Below are 16,339 nucleotides of genomic sequence, written 5' to 3'. Positions count from 1 at the left end.
ATTAAAAACTTTTGTGCTTCAAAGGACACCATCAAGAAAGTGAAAAGACAACCCACAGAATTGGGGAAAACATTTACAAAGCATATATCTGATAAGAGATTTGAATCTAGGGAATATAAAAAACTATTACAACTCAACAATGAAAAGACAAATAAACCAATTATAAAAAGGACAAAGGATCTGAATGGACAGTTCCCCAAGGAAGATACAAAAAGAAGATTCATGTGTCAATGAGCACATGAAAAAAGCTCAATACCATTAGCCATCAGGGAAATGCAAGTCAAAACCATGACAAAATACTAACTGGCACACACTAGGATGACTAGAATAAAAAAAGATGATTACAGTTGTTGTCAAGGATGTGGAGAAACTGAAATGCTCATACACTGCTGGTGAGAATGGAAAATGGTACAACCACTTTGGAAACAGTCTGGCAGTTTATTAAAATGCTAAACATAAAGTTATTACACGACCCAAGCATTATTCTAAGAGCCAAAAAGTGGAAACAATCCAACTGTCCATAAATGAATTTTAAAAAGTGGTATGTCCAGGGACTTCCCTGGTGGCGCAGTGGTTAAGAATCCGCCTGCCAATGCAGGGGACACGGGTGCAAGCCCTGGTCAGGGAAGATCCCACATGCCGCGGAGCAACTAAGCCCGTGCACCACAACTACTGAGCCTGCACTCTAGAGCATGAGAGCCACAACTACTGAAGCCCACGCGCCCTAGAGCCCGTGCTCCACAACAGAAACCACCGCAATGAGAAGCCCGTGCACCACAACGAAGAGTAGCCCCTGCTCAATGCAACTAGAGAAAGCCCACGTGCAGCAACAAAGACCCAACGCAGCCAAAAAATAAATAAAATTTAAAAAATAATACTCAAAAAAAATAAAAAGTTTTATGTCTATACAGTGGACTATTATTCAGCAATAAAAAAGAATGAAGTACTAATACATGCTACAATATGGATAATCCTTTTGAAAACATTATGCTAAAACTACTAAAAAAAAAAAAGACTCAGAGAGAAAACCCAGTAACAGGAGAATTATCATAGTGACTAGGACAGAAAATATTGTAGCCTATAAAATCTGATCCTGCAGGAAAATCTGAATAATTTTGCTTCACAGTTCAAATGTCAGTAAGTTAAGTATCTGTGTACTGCCTCTGAATTCAATTGTTTCCTTGTCTTACAAGAGTTCAGAGATGCAAAGAAAAGGGCTAAGTATATTATATCAAATATTTTCCTTTTTCTCCCTTTGTTTTATTGAGATAAAATTGACATACAGTGTTATATAAGTTTAAGGTACACAGCATAATTATTTCACTTACATATATTGTGAAATGATTACCTCAATAAGTTTAGTTCACATCCATCACTGTAGTTTTGATTTGCATTTCCCTAATAATTAGTGATGTTAAGCACCTTTTCATGTACCTGTTGGCTATTTGTACATCTTCTTTGGAAAACATGTCTATTCAGGTCCTTTGCCCAGTTTTTGATTGGATTATTTGGTTTTTTTGCTACTGAGTTGTATGAGGTCTTCATTTATTTTGGATATTAACCCCTTATCAGATATACGATTTGCAAATATTTTCTCCCATTCCATACGTTGCCTTTTCATTTTGTTGATCATTCCTTTTGCTGCGAAGAAGCTTTTTAGTTTGATGTAGTCCACTTATTTTTTATTTTGTTGCTTAAGCTTTAGGTGTAATATCCAAAAAAAACACTGCCAAGACCCATGTCAAGGAGCATTTTTCCTTTGTTTTCCTTTAGAAGTTGTATGGTTTCCAGCCTACATTTAAGTCTTTAATCCATTTTGAGTCAATTTTTGCTAGTGGTGTAAGACAGGGGTAATTTCATTCTTTCACATGTGGATATCCAATTTTCCCAGCACCATTTATTAAAGAGACTATCTTTTCTCCACTGGGTATTCTTGGCTCTCTTGTCAAATATTGGTTGACCATATATGCATGGGTTTAATTTCTGGGCTCTGGATTGTGTTCCACTGGTCTATATGTCTGTTTTTATGCCAGTAACATACTCTTTTGATGACCACAGCTTTGTTATATAACTTAAAATCAGAAGTGTGATGCCTCCTGCTTTGTTCTTCTTTCTCAGAACTTGCTTTGGCTATTTGGGGTCTTTTGTGGTTCCACAAAAACTTTAGGATTGTTATTTTTACTTCTGTTAAAAATGCCACTGGAGTCTTGAAAGGGATTGCATTCAATCTATAGATGGCTTTGGGTAGTACAGATATTTTAACAATATTAATTCTTCCATTCCATGAACAAAGGATACTTTCCATTTATCTTCTTACATTTCTTTCATCAATGTCTTGTAGTTTTTGGTGTAGAGCTCTTTCACCTCCTTGGTTAAATTTATTCCTAAATATTTTATTGTGTTTTTTGTTGTTGTTGTTGTTGTTTGTTTTTTTGGCTGCGCGGCATGTGGGACCTTAGTTCCCCGACCAGGGATTGAACCCGCGCCCCCTGCAGCTTGGAGTCCTAACCACTAGACTGCCAGGGAAGTCCCCAATATTTTATTGTTTTGGATACTACTGTAAATGGAATCATTTTGTTTCTTTTTTAGATAATTTGTCATTAGTGTATAGAAACACTACTGATTTTTGTATGTTAATTTTGAATCCTGCAACTTTACCAAATTCATTGAAAAGATCTAACAGTTTTTTGGTAAAGTCTTCAGGATTTTCTATGTATAAAATCATGTCACCTGCAAATAGAGAAAATTTTACTTCTTCTTTTCCAATTCTGATGCTTTCTATATCTTTTTCTTACCTAATTGCTTTGGTTAGGACTTCCAGTACAATGTTGAATAGGACTGGTGAGAGTGGGCATCCTTGTCTTGTTCCTGATCTTAGAGGAAAAGCTTTCAAATCTTTCACTATTAAGTATGAGGTTAGCTGTAGGCTTGTCATATATGGCCTTTATTGTGTTGAGGTACTTTCCTCCTATACCTAATTTGTTAAGAGTTTTTATCATGAACAGATGTTGAATTTTGTCAAATTTTTGTCAATTTTTTCTGCATCCATTGAAATGATCATATGATCTTGTCTTTAATTCTATTAATGTGATATATCACATTTATTGATTTGCATATGGTGAACCTCCTTTGAATCCCAGGTATAAATCCCACTTGATCATGGTGAATGATCCTTCTAATATGCTGCTGAATTTGGTTTCCTAGTATTTTATTGAGGATTTTTACAACTGTATTCATTGGATATTGGCCTGTCATTTTCTTTTCTGTAGTGAACTTTTCTGGCTTTGGTATCAGGGTAATACTGGCCTTGTAAAATAAGTCAAACAGTATTTAAAAAACAAAATTCCAATCAAATTCAAAGGGATTTTCCAATTAGCCTCGTTTGTGTGTGATGAGTAAGGAATAAGTAATGAGTCACTTTCATATGTGCTCGTCAGATTTATCCAGCCGTCTATTATATCCTGTTATGTACTCTCATGCCTCATTATTAACCGTCCTGCAAGGTAAGGATTGTCACTCCGACTCTGGATGAGAAACCAAAGCTCAGAGGGTCAAATTACTTGCCCAAGGTCACACAGTTGGTCTGGTGCCCAAGTCCATGTTTGCTATTTCCACTAACTTGCCCTGTCTCCATTTCAAACACAATTAGCTGTTTCCTAAACATACTCAAACGCAGTACAATTACAACACCTGCCCACTAATCCTGTCATTTTCAAACATCCTAGCAGTCCAAGTTCTTCCTAAGATTAGTGAATTCCTTGAGGACAGGGCCTGTGTCCTTGTTTTAGGACCTGCCTGGTCTGCTAAGAGGATGCCATCTCTTAGCAGAAACGTCAGTCTCTACTCTGCCCATGATTGGGTTCTGGGCTCCTTTACTGCAGTTAACAAGCAGAGGAAGCATGACTCTTGCTTCCTCATTCACTGAGCTTGTGATGTCCCTGCTGTAAGCTGCCACTCAAGGGACCACTCTTCACAGGTTATGAGCAAGGTATCCACCTTGTGGCTGCCCAAGCTGCTCCTACCAAGCCCTCCCCTTACTCTTAACTCAAGGTTCAGGGGAGAGCTGCCAGCTCCTACACTTCCACTGGTGGTCTACGCTCTGCTTTCTCCCTTCTACATCTACACCATTACGCACTGCTTTCCTGGCTCCTCTATCTACCAACACAGACACTCAGCTCAGACTGTGACCTCCAGACAGCTGCCATGGAAAACATCCACATGCTCAGCCCCAGCACATGAGAAATAACAGTGGCCAAGGAGACCTTGGTCCTTGCTTTGGGACCCCTGTCCATCCCCTTCAGGGTCTACCTAGCCCAGGAGCACAGGCTCACCCGCACAAACAGACACCTGACGGAAGTGGTTTGAAAACAGAGACCGCCTGGAGCAGAAGGTACCTTTTTTTGCTCGGAGAACTCGCCCCAGCCTCTGGGCCTCCTGCCGCCGGGAGCCACCATGAGATGAGATCTGAATGAGAACATTTGCTTCTGGCAGATCAAATGATGTGTCACCCACCTATAGAAATGAACCAGCTGTGAGTTTGGGAAGGTTTTTATATATGAGTCAAAAGGGGAAAAAAAAAGTCAACTGGCCTCAAATTTAAATAAGCTCTGTAGGTAATTCAGAAAAACAATCACTATCCTCTTCAGTCTGTACCAGGGTCCTTCAGATGCATGCAGGCCTCTAAGGACCTAGTATGTTCTCCTGAGAGCTGTCCTATAGAAGCTGTCAAGACCTGACTCCTAACCATCTGTCTCAGCAACAGTCCCGGTATGGCTGCTAGGGACCCAGAGACAAGAGGGCCCTACCAACAGACTCTCTGTGAGTGATTCTTCTTATTTTTTGCTACAGAAATAGGTCTGCACAAAACCATCCACAATCTTAACTGGAGGCTATTGAGGCCAACAGCAAAGGTCGGACACGTGACCTGGGAGGGGCCACTGCCTGCACTGGGTTGGATTCTGACTCTGGGGAGCTGCCTTAGCTTGGGGAGGGGGTGGGGGCGGGGATCCAACCATCAGGGTTCCCAGACACAGAAATAAAAGCTTGACCCATCCATGATCACTTTATAGGTAAATCTCGTTTCTTTTGGGCTTTGGGTCTGTTCTAACCTGAATGACTATTCTAAACTATTGGGCCACCACTTCTAACTGCAAATTAAAACCGTCACCAAGCTGGGCCTACATGATTCTGCATTGTGTTTATATTCACCACCCACCCCCAAGGCATACCAGGAGCCAGGACAAAAGCTGCCCACCACCCACAGGAATCTCCAATGCCACAAAGAGAACCTTATGTAAATGCCCACCTTTGCCATAGTAGGTAATGAACTTTTCCCCCTTGTATAGAGAAAATACAACTCAAAATTCCTGTATCCCAAAAAGAGGTGGGAAAAACTTAAGTCAAGCAAAAGGACTTGCTATATTATATACTCCTTGAGTGAGGAATATAAATTATACACATTAAAACCCTACATCTGCTTCTTCCACTACCTGACAGGCAACATTCCTCTGCCCCCAGACACTGGACACATGGGAATGAAAACTGACACGTGACGTTCCTTCAACAAACACCAATTCACTGCCCAGAAATCATCCAGTGTCCCCCAGGCCCGGGGGCTGCAGCATGCCACACTGACCTTGGATATGAAGATGGTGTTGATTTTGGGGTTATGCTTGAAATTCTGGAGAATCTGCATCCTTTCTCCCTGGGATGTAGGACCATAGATATAGGGTCTAGAGAAGAACAAAGCTGTGTTAGGAAGACTACAGAATCACTCCTCAATTATCCTGAAAGCATACAGAGGGAAAGGGAGATCTTGCAAGGTTTCTCTCTTCCAGGAAGCCCTCTGTCATGCAGAAACATCAGGAAGAGAGCCATAAAAGTGAGAGGCTATAGACCCTCCCCACCGCCTTTCCAAAACACACACACCCCACCCCTTCCCCTCTGAGCCAAGATGCAGATCACTACTCTCTTCAAGATTCCCTCCTTTACTTTTTTGTTTTTGGCCTGTGCTCCTTCCTGCCTCAGTATCTCTCACTCTAAGCTTAGTGGCTATACAAGGAGAATCCCCTAGATTTCACAAAGCTCAATGGGAGCGGCAAAGAAAACATTGCTATTTGCAAACAAAAGTTTGGAAGGAACTGTTTCCTAATCAAACAAGCATTCTCCAACAAAGGAGAAAAGAGCCCCTTCCAGACTTTTCCTCATGGACCCCCTATAACACTAAGTTCAAAACATTTCTCTTGAGTTTCCAGCTCTGTGCCAAAGGGTACAACCCTATCTGACAACCTCATTGGTTATCACCTCTTGGCACCTGGCAAAGCCATTCCTCTGCTTTTCTCGTAATGATGTGGTTTTGTAGCTTCCGAAGGGTCAGCAACAACAGTGATGGTGACGATGACAACGACAAGTACAATGAGGACAGCTACCAGGTATGCAGGGCCCACCCACACCAAACATGCAGCTGGGTTCTACCCTGGGGCAAAAACATCCATGCCTGCCGATATTCCTCACAACTGTAAAAGGTAGGTTTCGTGTTCCCAATTTACACACGAGGAACTGAGGGTCCGGAGCCTGAGGAGGCTGAACCCAAGTGGCTGTTCCACCACTGAGGCCCACGAGCTATCCCCGGGCAGTGCCCATGGAAGGCTCAGGAAGCACGACTTTTGATACTTCACACGTGTTTCCCAACACTGTGCTACAAAGTGGGTAAAGGTGTACCCGAGAGAGCAGCCCCCTTGCCTGTGGGGAAGCTGGGCAAGGCCTGGGACAGCTGGATGCTTCCCTAACCACTGCAAGCCTGGCCTATGAGAGTGTTCGGGGCACCACACAAATCTTCTGATTTTCTGTATGTGTCATGCTGTGAAAAAGGTCGGGAAACTGCACTCTTCAGAACAGCCTGTCACTTTTTTTTTAATTTTTTTTATTTTTTTTTTATTTATTTATTTATTTATTTATTTATTTATTTATTATTTTTGGCTGTGTTGGGTCTTCGTTTCTGTGCGAGGGCTTTTCTCTAGTTGCGGCGAGTTGGGGCCACTCCTCATCGCGGTGCGTGGGCCTCTCACTGTCGCGGCCTCGCTTGTTGCGGAGCACAAGCTCCAGACGCGCAGGCTCAGCAATTGTGGCTCACGGGCATAGTCACTCCGCGGCATGTGGGATCTTCCCAGACCAGGGCTCGAACCCACGTCCCCTGCATTGGCAGGCAGATTCTCAACCACTGCGCCACCAGGGAAGCCCCAGCCTGTCTCTTGATACCCAGCTTTTCAGGTGGTTCTTTTTCTCACTTGTCATCAGGAAAAACAACTCAAATAGTGGTGAGCCCTCAGTTTCTGAAGGTTGTCTCATACAGGAAATGAAACAGAAGGGTAACCATCCTTCGGAAAGAGGACCTAACATTTGTTGAACACCTACTAGATGCAGGAATCCTCTGAGGTAGGTGGTGGTAACTCCATGTGACAGTGCAGCAAAAGGAGGTTCAGAGAGGTAAAGAACTTTCCCTAGGTCACACAGCTAATAAGAGGAGGAGCGGGAGTCAAATCCAGTGTGTCTGACTCCAAAGTTCATGTTCTACCCACTACCTCACACTATCAAACAACCCAAAGAGTCTCTCCTGCAAAGTACTTTAGTGACACCTATTCCTTTCTCAGTAAGGTCGAAACGAACCAGAAACTCAGAGACTCCCTGCCACACACCAGTCCCAAGTTACAGAATGGAGCATAGCCCAGGATCCAAAGGACCACTGTATAGCAAGAAAGTGAGACAGACAACAACGCTTCATACACTTAAAGGCCAGAAATACCAAATAAAAGGGAAAAACAAGACAATAAGTAAAAGTTGTAATTACGATTCTAGTACCCATGAGAGAGCCACAACCTGCTGCCCTTCACCATGCCAGATTGGTTCAGATTTGACAGTGCCAGGCAAATGAATGTCCCTCTTGAGGGAGGCTCCAGGAAGAGTCAGGATGGAGTACTGGAATGGGGGCGGGGATAGGAGGGAGGATGGCTCTTAAATCAGACACAGTAAATACATGCACTGTCTTGATGCCCCTCTCAAATAGACGCTAATGTGACAGTAGTAAAGGATTAAAAAGACACAAACCCACAAGGGCAAAGAGAACAGAAGTAACAGCAGAATAGTGGAAGCAGAACTGTGGAAGTTGAAAAGCAGATGGAAACTAAACTAGTAGACCAGAGAAAGCAGAAGCCCAAGCCAGCAGGAGAGAAAAACCAATACAAAACAAGCCAATTTTCTACACAGAACACAGAAGGGTTCAGGATCTAATCACCAGTTGCCTCGGAAGGTGGGTGGTAGGGTAGGATTACAGACAGAAGGACTGACAGAGTACATGTATAAGGAAAGGTGTCAGACCCCAACCCTGACAGCCAGGCATGCCTCCTCCCACCTGGCAGAGAACTGGAAGTTTACTTTCTAGATTCTGAACAGGAAGGTCTACACTTAGGGACCTCAGGCAGAGCTGAGGGCAAAGCAAGATTGAAAGTGAAGAACGATGGGGATTCCCTTTTCCCTCCCCCACCACAGGCTGGTATCTAGGAGACCAGAAGATTCCTCTCTGGAGAAACTTTCCAGCACGAGAGAAAAGACCCAGAGATACTGGAATCTGGCAATCTCTTGACAAACTAGCCAGGTCCCTGCATGATCATGCTGTGGAGAGGTCCACAGGTTGGCAAACCCACTAAGCTATACACAAAGGCCGATCAGCTTTTTAGCGACTGACCGTTAAATAAGAAACTAGAGCCAAAGACTACCAAAAATCAGAAGAAGGTCTCTAAAGATAGAGCTGAAACAATCAAAACACTTGAAGAAAAGAGAGACAGTGTAGGAAATAGAAGAAAGCTTCAAAAGCTTTAACAGCCTCAGAGAAGACACTGTACTTACTCAAAAAACAAAACAGCTGGCGATAAAGAACTCTTGGAAATTAACAAAAGCTTCAATAGGGTTGGAAGACAAAGGGATAAAAAATGGGAGAAAATGGGAGTTCACTGGAAGTCCAGTGGTTGGGACTTGGCACTTTCACTGCCATGGCCTGGGTTCAATCCCAATCCCACAAGCCGTGCAGCACAGCCAAAAAAAAAAGGAGAAAAAAGAAAAGAAAATTGGAGAAGCTGTCCAGAAGATCTAACATCTGACCAGCAGGAATTCAAAAAAGAGAGAAAAGAAAAAACGGAGAAGATGAGTAACAAAGAAAAAACAGAAAGATATTCTTGGAATTGAAGGACACGAGTTTCCAGACTGAGAGGGTCTACTGAGTGTCCATCACAATGAAAGAAAAAAAGATCACACTAGTCATATTGTTTTGAAATTTCCAAAAATGAAAAAACAGATTCTAAATTCCTGAGAGAAGGAACACAGGACCACCAGAACAGATCATCAGACTTGCAAGCAGCTACATTGCAAGCCCCAAGAAAAGGGCCCTGCCTTTGACATTCTAAGGCCCAGCCAAACTACTGATCAAGTGTGAGACTGAATAATGACATCTCCAAGCGAATTCTTAAAAACTTTTCCTCTATGTACCTTCTCTCAGAAATCTACTAAACGATACACTCCATCAAAACGAGTGACCAAGAAAGAGGAGACTTGAGATTCGGCAACAGGGGCTCCAACACGGGGAAGAGGCACAAGGAATTCACAGGATGATGTCAGAGGGACAGTTAGGCAGCATCTCTAAAGACAACAGTTAGGCAGCATCTCTAATCCTAGAGAGCAAGCAGACCAACGCAGAGTAGGAGGATAAAGTGCTGCTTGAGGCTGGTGGAGGATGAAGTACTGGAAGGGATCCACCAGGGAAAGAAAGTGAAAAGAAATCGAGAGATTACCTGATGGATCTGACCCTTTTGACAAGGAGTTTATGACTGCACGAAGAGTCTGAAAAGGAGTAATTAGTAATTATATAGAAAACCAAGCGAAAGTAATGACAAGGCAATTATTAACTTCAGGAAAAACAAATGTTAACACAAAGGAAAATGTAAGCATGGTACACTATCTGCCTTGGCTTGAACAATACTTACACAGCCAAAATAATGTAACATTGAATACTAACTTAACCCCAAATACACTGGGAGGATGGAGTGGGGGGAGGGGATGGAGCGGCATATGTAAGAGAGCTAAATCCACAACTCCCATGGCAGGAAATTAATAAGCAATTTCTACAATTAATAATCAAGAAATTATTATATAAATTATTACTTAGAAATATGAAGGTAAATAGAGAAGAGAGTTGAAAGTGGCTATCTTTGGGGAAGAGAAACTGTGAGTAGGAAGATAGGTGCAAGGCACTGCTGGTTTTTGTTAAGTCTGTTACTTTGATAAAAAGTAAAATCTTTCCTACATTAAAAAAAGGTATGGACCGAAACCTTCAAGATGGCGGAGGAGTAAGACATGGAGATCACCTTCCTCCCCACAAATACATCAGAAATACATCTATATGTGGAACAACTCCTACAGAACACCTACTGAATGCTGGCAGAAGACCTCAGACTTCCCAAAAGGCAAGAAACTCCTCACGCACCTGGGTAGGGCAAAAGAAAAAAGAAAAAACAGAGACAAAAGAATAAGGACAGGACCTGCACCAGTGGGAGGGAGCTGTGAAGGAGGAAAAGTTTCCCCACATTAGGAAGCCCCTTCACTGATGGAGACGGGGGTGGGCAGGAGGGAAGCTTCGGAGCCACGGAGGAGAGCGTAGCAACGGAGGAGAGCGTAGCAACAGGGGTGCAGAGGGCAAAGCAGAGATTCCCGCACAGAGGATCGGTGCCGACCAGCACTCACCAGCCTGAGAGGCTTGTCTGCTCACCCGCCGGGGTGGGCAGGAGCTGGGAGCTGAGGCTCGGGCTTCGGAGGTCAGACCCCAGGGAGAGGACTGGGGTTGGCTGCGTGAACACAGCCTGAAGGGGGCTAGTGCACCACAGCTAGCCGGGAGAGAATCCAGGAGAAAGTCTGGACCTGCCGAAGAGGCAAGAGACGACTGTTTCAGGGTGCACGAGGAGAGGGGATTCAGAGAACCGCCTAAACGAGCTCCAGAGATGGGTATGAGCCGCAGATATCAGCATGGACACCAGAGACGGGCATGAAACGCTAAGGCTGCTGCTGCCGCCACCAAGAAGTCTGTGTGCAAGCACAGGTCACTATCCACACCGCCCCTCCCGGGAGCCTGTACAGCCCACCACTGCCAGGGTCCCATGATCCAGGGACAACTTCCCCGGGAGAACACAGGGCGTGCCTCAGGCTGGTGCAACGTCACACTGGCCTCTGCCGCCGCAGACTCGCCCGCATCCGTACCCCTCCCTCCCCCCGGCCTGAGTGAGCCAGAGCCCCCGAATCAGCTGCTCCTTTAACCCCGTCCCGTCTGAGTGAAGAACAGACACCCTCAGGCGACCTACATGCAGAGGCGGGGCCAAATCCAAAGCTGAACCCCTGGAGCTGTGCAAACAAAGAAGAGAAAGGGAAATCCCTCCCAGCAGCCTCAGGAGCAGCAGATTAAATCTCCACAATCAACTTGATGTACCCTGCATCTCCAGAATACCTGATTAGACAACGAATCATCCCAAAATTGAGGCGGTGGACTTTGTGTGATTTTCTGTATAGCTTTGCTTTTACCATATTTCCTAGGGTTCTGTCAATTTTTTTTTTAATAGTTTTTAGCGTTTGTTATCATTGGTGGATTTGTTTTTTGGTTTGGTTGCTCTCTTCTTTCTTTCTTCCTTTTTTTATTACTTTTTAATTTTTTTTTATTTTTAACAATTTTTTTTATTTTTTAATAACTTTCTTTTCTTTTTTTCTTTCTTTCTTTTTTTCTCTCTTTTCTTATGAGCTGTGTGGCTGACAGGGTCTTGGTGCTCGGCCGGGTGTCAGGCCTGTGCCTCTGCAGTGGGAAAGCCAAGTTCAGGACATTGGTCTACCAGAGACCTCCCGACTCCATGTAATATCAAACAGTGAAAGCTCTCCCAGAGATCTCCATCTCAATGCTAAAACCCAGCTCCACTCAACAATCAGCAAGCTACAGTGCTGGACACCCTATGCCAAACAACTAGCAAGACAGGAACACAACCCCACCCATTAGCAGAGAGGCTGCCTAAAATCATAAGGCCACAGACACCCCAAAACACACCACCAGACGCGGTCCTGCCCACCAGAAAGACGAGATCCAGCCTCATCCACCAGAACACAGGCACCAGTCTCCTCCATCAGGAAGCCTACACAACCCACTGAACCAACCTTAGCCACTGGGGGCAGACACCAAAAGCAACGGGAACTACAAACCTGCAGCCTGTGAAAAGGAGACCCCAAACACAGTAAGTTAAGCAAAATGAGAAGACAAAGAAACACACAGCAGATGAAGGAGCAAGGTAAAAACCCACCAGACCAAACAAATAATGAGGAAATAGGCACGTTACCTGAAAAAGAATTCAGAGTAATGATAGTAAAGATGATCCAAAATCTTGGAAATAGAATGGAGAAAATACAAGAAACGTTTAACAAGGACTTAGAAGAACTAAAGAGCAAACAAACAATGATAAACAACACAATAAATGAAATTAAAAATTCTCTGGAAGGAATCAATAGCAGAATAACTGAGGCAGAAGAACGGAGAAGTGACCTGGAAGATAAAATAGTGGAAATAACTACCGCAGAGCAGAATAAAGAAAACAGAACGAAAAGAATTGAGGACAGTCTCAGAGACCTCTGGGACAACATTAAACGCACCAACATTTGAATTATAGGGGTCCCAGAAGAGGAAGAGAAAAAGAAAGGGACTGAGAAAATATTTGAAGAGATTATAGTTGTAAACTTCCCTAATATGGGAAAGGAAACAGTCATTCAAGTCCAGGAAGCACAGAGAGTCCCATACAGGATAAATCCAAGGAGAAATACGCCAAGACACATATCAAACTATCAAAAATTAAATACAAAGAAAAAATATTAAAAGCAGCAAGGGAAAAACAAAAAATAACATACAAGGGAATCCCGATAAGGTTAACAGCTGATCTTTCAGCAGAAACGTTGCAAGCCAGAAGGGAGTGGCAGGACATATTTAAAGTGATGAAAGGGAAAAACCTACAACCAAGATTACTCTACCCAGCAAGGATCTCATTCAGATTCGAAGGAGAAATTAAAACCTTTGAAGACAAGCAAAAGCTAAGAGAATTCAGCAACACCAAACCAGCTTTACAAAAGATGCTAAAGGAACTTCTCGAGGCAGGAAACACAAGAGAAGGAATAGACCTACTATAACAAACCCAAAGCAATTAAGAAAATGATAATAGGAACATACATATCGATAAATGTAAATGGATTAAATGCTCCAACCAAAAGACACAGACTGGCTGAAGGGATACAAAAACAAGACCCATATATATGCTGTCTACAAGAGACCCACTTCAGACCTAGGGACACATACAGACTGAAAGTGAGGGGATGGAAAAAGATATTCCATTCAAATGGAAATCAAAAGAAAGCTGCAGCAACAATTCTCATATCAGACAAAATAGACTTTAAAATAAAGACTATTACAAGAGACAAAGAAGGACACTACAGAATGATCAAGGGATCAATCCAAGAAGAAGATATAACAATTGTAAATATTTATGCACCCAACACAGAAGCACCTCAATACATAAGGCAAATGCTAATGACCATAAAAGGGGAAATCAACACAGTCATAGTAGGGGACTTTAACACCCCACTTTCACCAATGGACAGATCATCCAAAATGAAAATAAATAAGGAAACACAAGCTTTAAATGACAATTAAACAAGACGAACTTAATTGATATTGATAGGACAGTCCATCCAAAAACAACAGAATACACTTTCTTCTTAAGTGCTCATGGAACATTCTCCAGGATAGATCACATCTTGGGTCACAAATCAAGCCTTGGTAAATTTAAGAAAATTGAAATCGTATCAAGTATCTTTTCCGACCACAACGCTATGAGACTAGATATCAATTACAGGAAAAAGTCTTTAAAAAATACAAACACATAGAGGCTAAACAATACACTACTACATAACCAAGAGATCACTGAACGAATCAAAGAGGAAATCAGAAAATACCTAGAAACAAATGCCAATGAAAACACGACGACCCAAAACCTATGGGATGCAGCAAAAGCAGTTCTAAGAGGGAAGTTTATAGCAATACCATCCTACCTCAAGAAACATCTCAAATAAACAACCTAACATTACACCTAAAGCAATTAGAGAAAGAAGAACAAAAAAACCCCAATGTTAGCAGAAGGGAAAAAAATCATAAAGATCAGACCATAAATAAATGAGAAAGAAATGAAGGAAACAATAGCAAAGATCAGTAAAACTAAAACTGGTTCTTTGAGAAGATAAACAAAATTGATAAACCATTAGCCAGACTCATCCAGAAGAAAAGGGAGAAGACTCGAATCAACAGAATTAGAAATGAAAAAGGAGAAGTAACAACTGACACTGCAGAAATACAAAGGATCATGAGAGATTACTATAAGCAACTATATGCCAAAAAAATGGACAACCTGGAAGAAATGAACAAATTCTTAGAAAAGCAAAATCTTCCAAGACTGAACCAGGAAGAAATAGAAAATATAAACAGACCAATCACAAGCACTGAAATTGAAACTGTGATTAAAAATCTTCCAACAAACAAAAGCCCAGGACCAGATGGCTTCACAGGTGAATTCTATCAAACATTTAGAGAAGAGCTAACACATATCCTTCTCAAACTCTTCCAAAATATAGCAGAGGGAGGAACACTCCCAAACTCATTCGACAAGGCCACCATCACCCTGATACCAAAACCAGACAAAGATGTCACAAAGAAAGAAAACTACAGGCCAATATCACTGATGAACACAGACGCAAACATCCTCAACAAAATACTAGCAAACAGAATCCAACAGCACACTAAAAGGATCGTACACCATGATCAAGTGGGGTTTATCCCAGGAATGCAAGGATTTTTCAATATATGCAAATCAATCAATGTGATACACCATATCAACAAACTGAAGGATAAAAACCATTTGATCATCTCAATAGATGCAGAAAAAAATTTTGACAAAATTCAACACCCATTTATGATAAAAACCCTCCAGAAAGCAGGCATATAGGGAACTTACCTCAACATAATAAAGGCCATATATGACAAACCCAAAGCCAACATCATTCTCAATGGTGAAAAACTGAAACCATTTCCTCTAAGATCAGGAGGAAGACAAGGTTGTCCCCTCTCACCTCTATTATTCAACATAGTTCTGGAAGTTTTAGCCACAGCAATCAGAAAAGAAAAAGAAATAAAAGGAATCCAAGGTGGAAGAAGAAGTAAAGCTGTCACTGTTTGCAGATGACATGATACTATACATAGAGAATCCTAAAGATGCTACCAGAAAACTACTAGAGTTAATCAGTGAATTTGGTAAAGTAGCAGGGTACAAAATTAATGCACAGAAATCTCTTGCATTCCTATACACTAATGATGAAAAATGTGAAAGAGAAATTAAGGAAACACTCCCATTTACCATTGCAACAAAAAGAATAAAATACCTAAGAATAACCTACCTAAGCAGACAAAACACCTGTATGCAGAAAACTGTAAGACACTGATGAAAGAAATTAAAGATGATACAAACAGACGGAGAGATATACCATGTTCTTGGATTGGAAGAATCAACATTGTGATAATGACTATACTACCCAAAACAATCTACAGATTTAATACAATCCCTATCAAACTACCAATGGCATTTTTCACAGAACTAGAACAAAAAATTGCACAATTTGTATGGAAACACAAAAGACCCCGAATAGCCAAAGCAATCTTGAGAAAGAAAAACAGAGCTGGAGGAATCAGACTCCCTGACTTCAGACTATACTACAAAGCTACAGTAATCAAGACAGTATGGTACTGGCACAAAAACAAATTTAGATCAACTGAACAGGATAGAAAGCCCAGAGGTAAACCCAGGCACATATATTCACCTTATCTTTGATAAAGGAGGCAAGAATATACAATGGAGAAAGGACAATCTCTTCAATAAGTGGTGCTGGGAAAACTGGACAGCTACATTTAAAAGAATGAAATTAGAACACTCCCTAACACCATATACAAAAATAAACTCACATTTAGGATTAAAGACCTAAATGTAAGGCCAGACACTATAAAACTCTTAGAGGAAAACATAGGCAGAACATTCTATGATCTAAATGACAGCAAGATCCTTTTTGACCCACCTCCTAGAGAAATGGAAATAAAAACAAAAATAAACAAATGGGACCCAATGAAACTTAAAAGCTTTCACACAGCAAAGGAAAATATAAACAAGATGAAAAGACA

The 16,339-nt window shown here is 41.9% G+C and overlaps 1 protein-coding gene across 1 annotated transcript in view; it reads right to left on the bottom strand.

Moving 5' to 3' along the window:
• Positions 1 to 16,339, bottom strand: part of ERCC3 (ERCC excision repair 3, TFIIH core complex helicase subunit) — a 37,530-nt gene that overhangs the window by 4,640 nt on the left and 16,551 nt on the right. Inside the window, exons 11-12 of the mRNA XM_061199135.1 lie at positions 5,636 to 5,732; positions 4,395 to 4,512 (exon numbers count right to left, since the gene is read on the bottom strand). Of these exons, the coding sequence (XP_061055118.1) occupies positions 4,395 to 4,512; positions 5,636 to 5,732 (215 nt within the window). The remainder of the gene's footprint in view (positions 1 to 4,394; positions 4,513 to 5,635; positions 5,733 to 16,339) is intronic.

Source organism: Eubalaena glacialis, chromosome 1 (assembly GCF_028564815.1).
Source record: "Eubalaena glacialis isolate mEubGla1 chromosome 1, mEubGla1.1.hap2.+ XY, whole genome shotgun sequence".
NCBI classification, from domain to species: Eukaryota; Metazoa; Chordata; class Mammalia; order Artiodactyla; family Balaenidae; genus Eubalaena; species Eubalaena glacialis.
The sequence above is the reverse complement of the archived record's forward strand: the minus strand, read 5'-3'. Positions and strand labels throughout refer to the sequence as shown.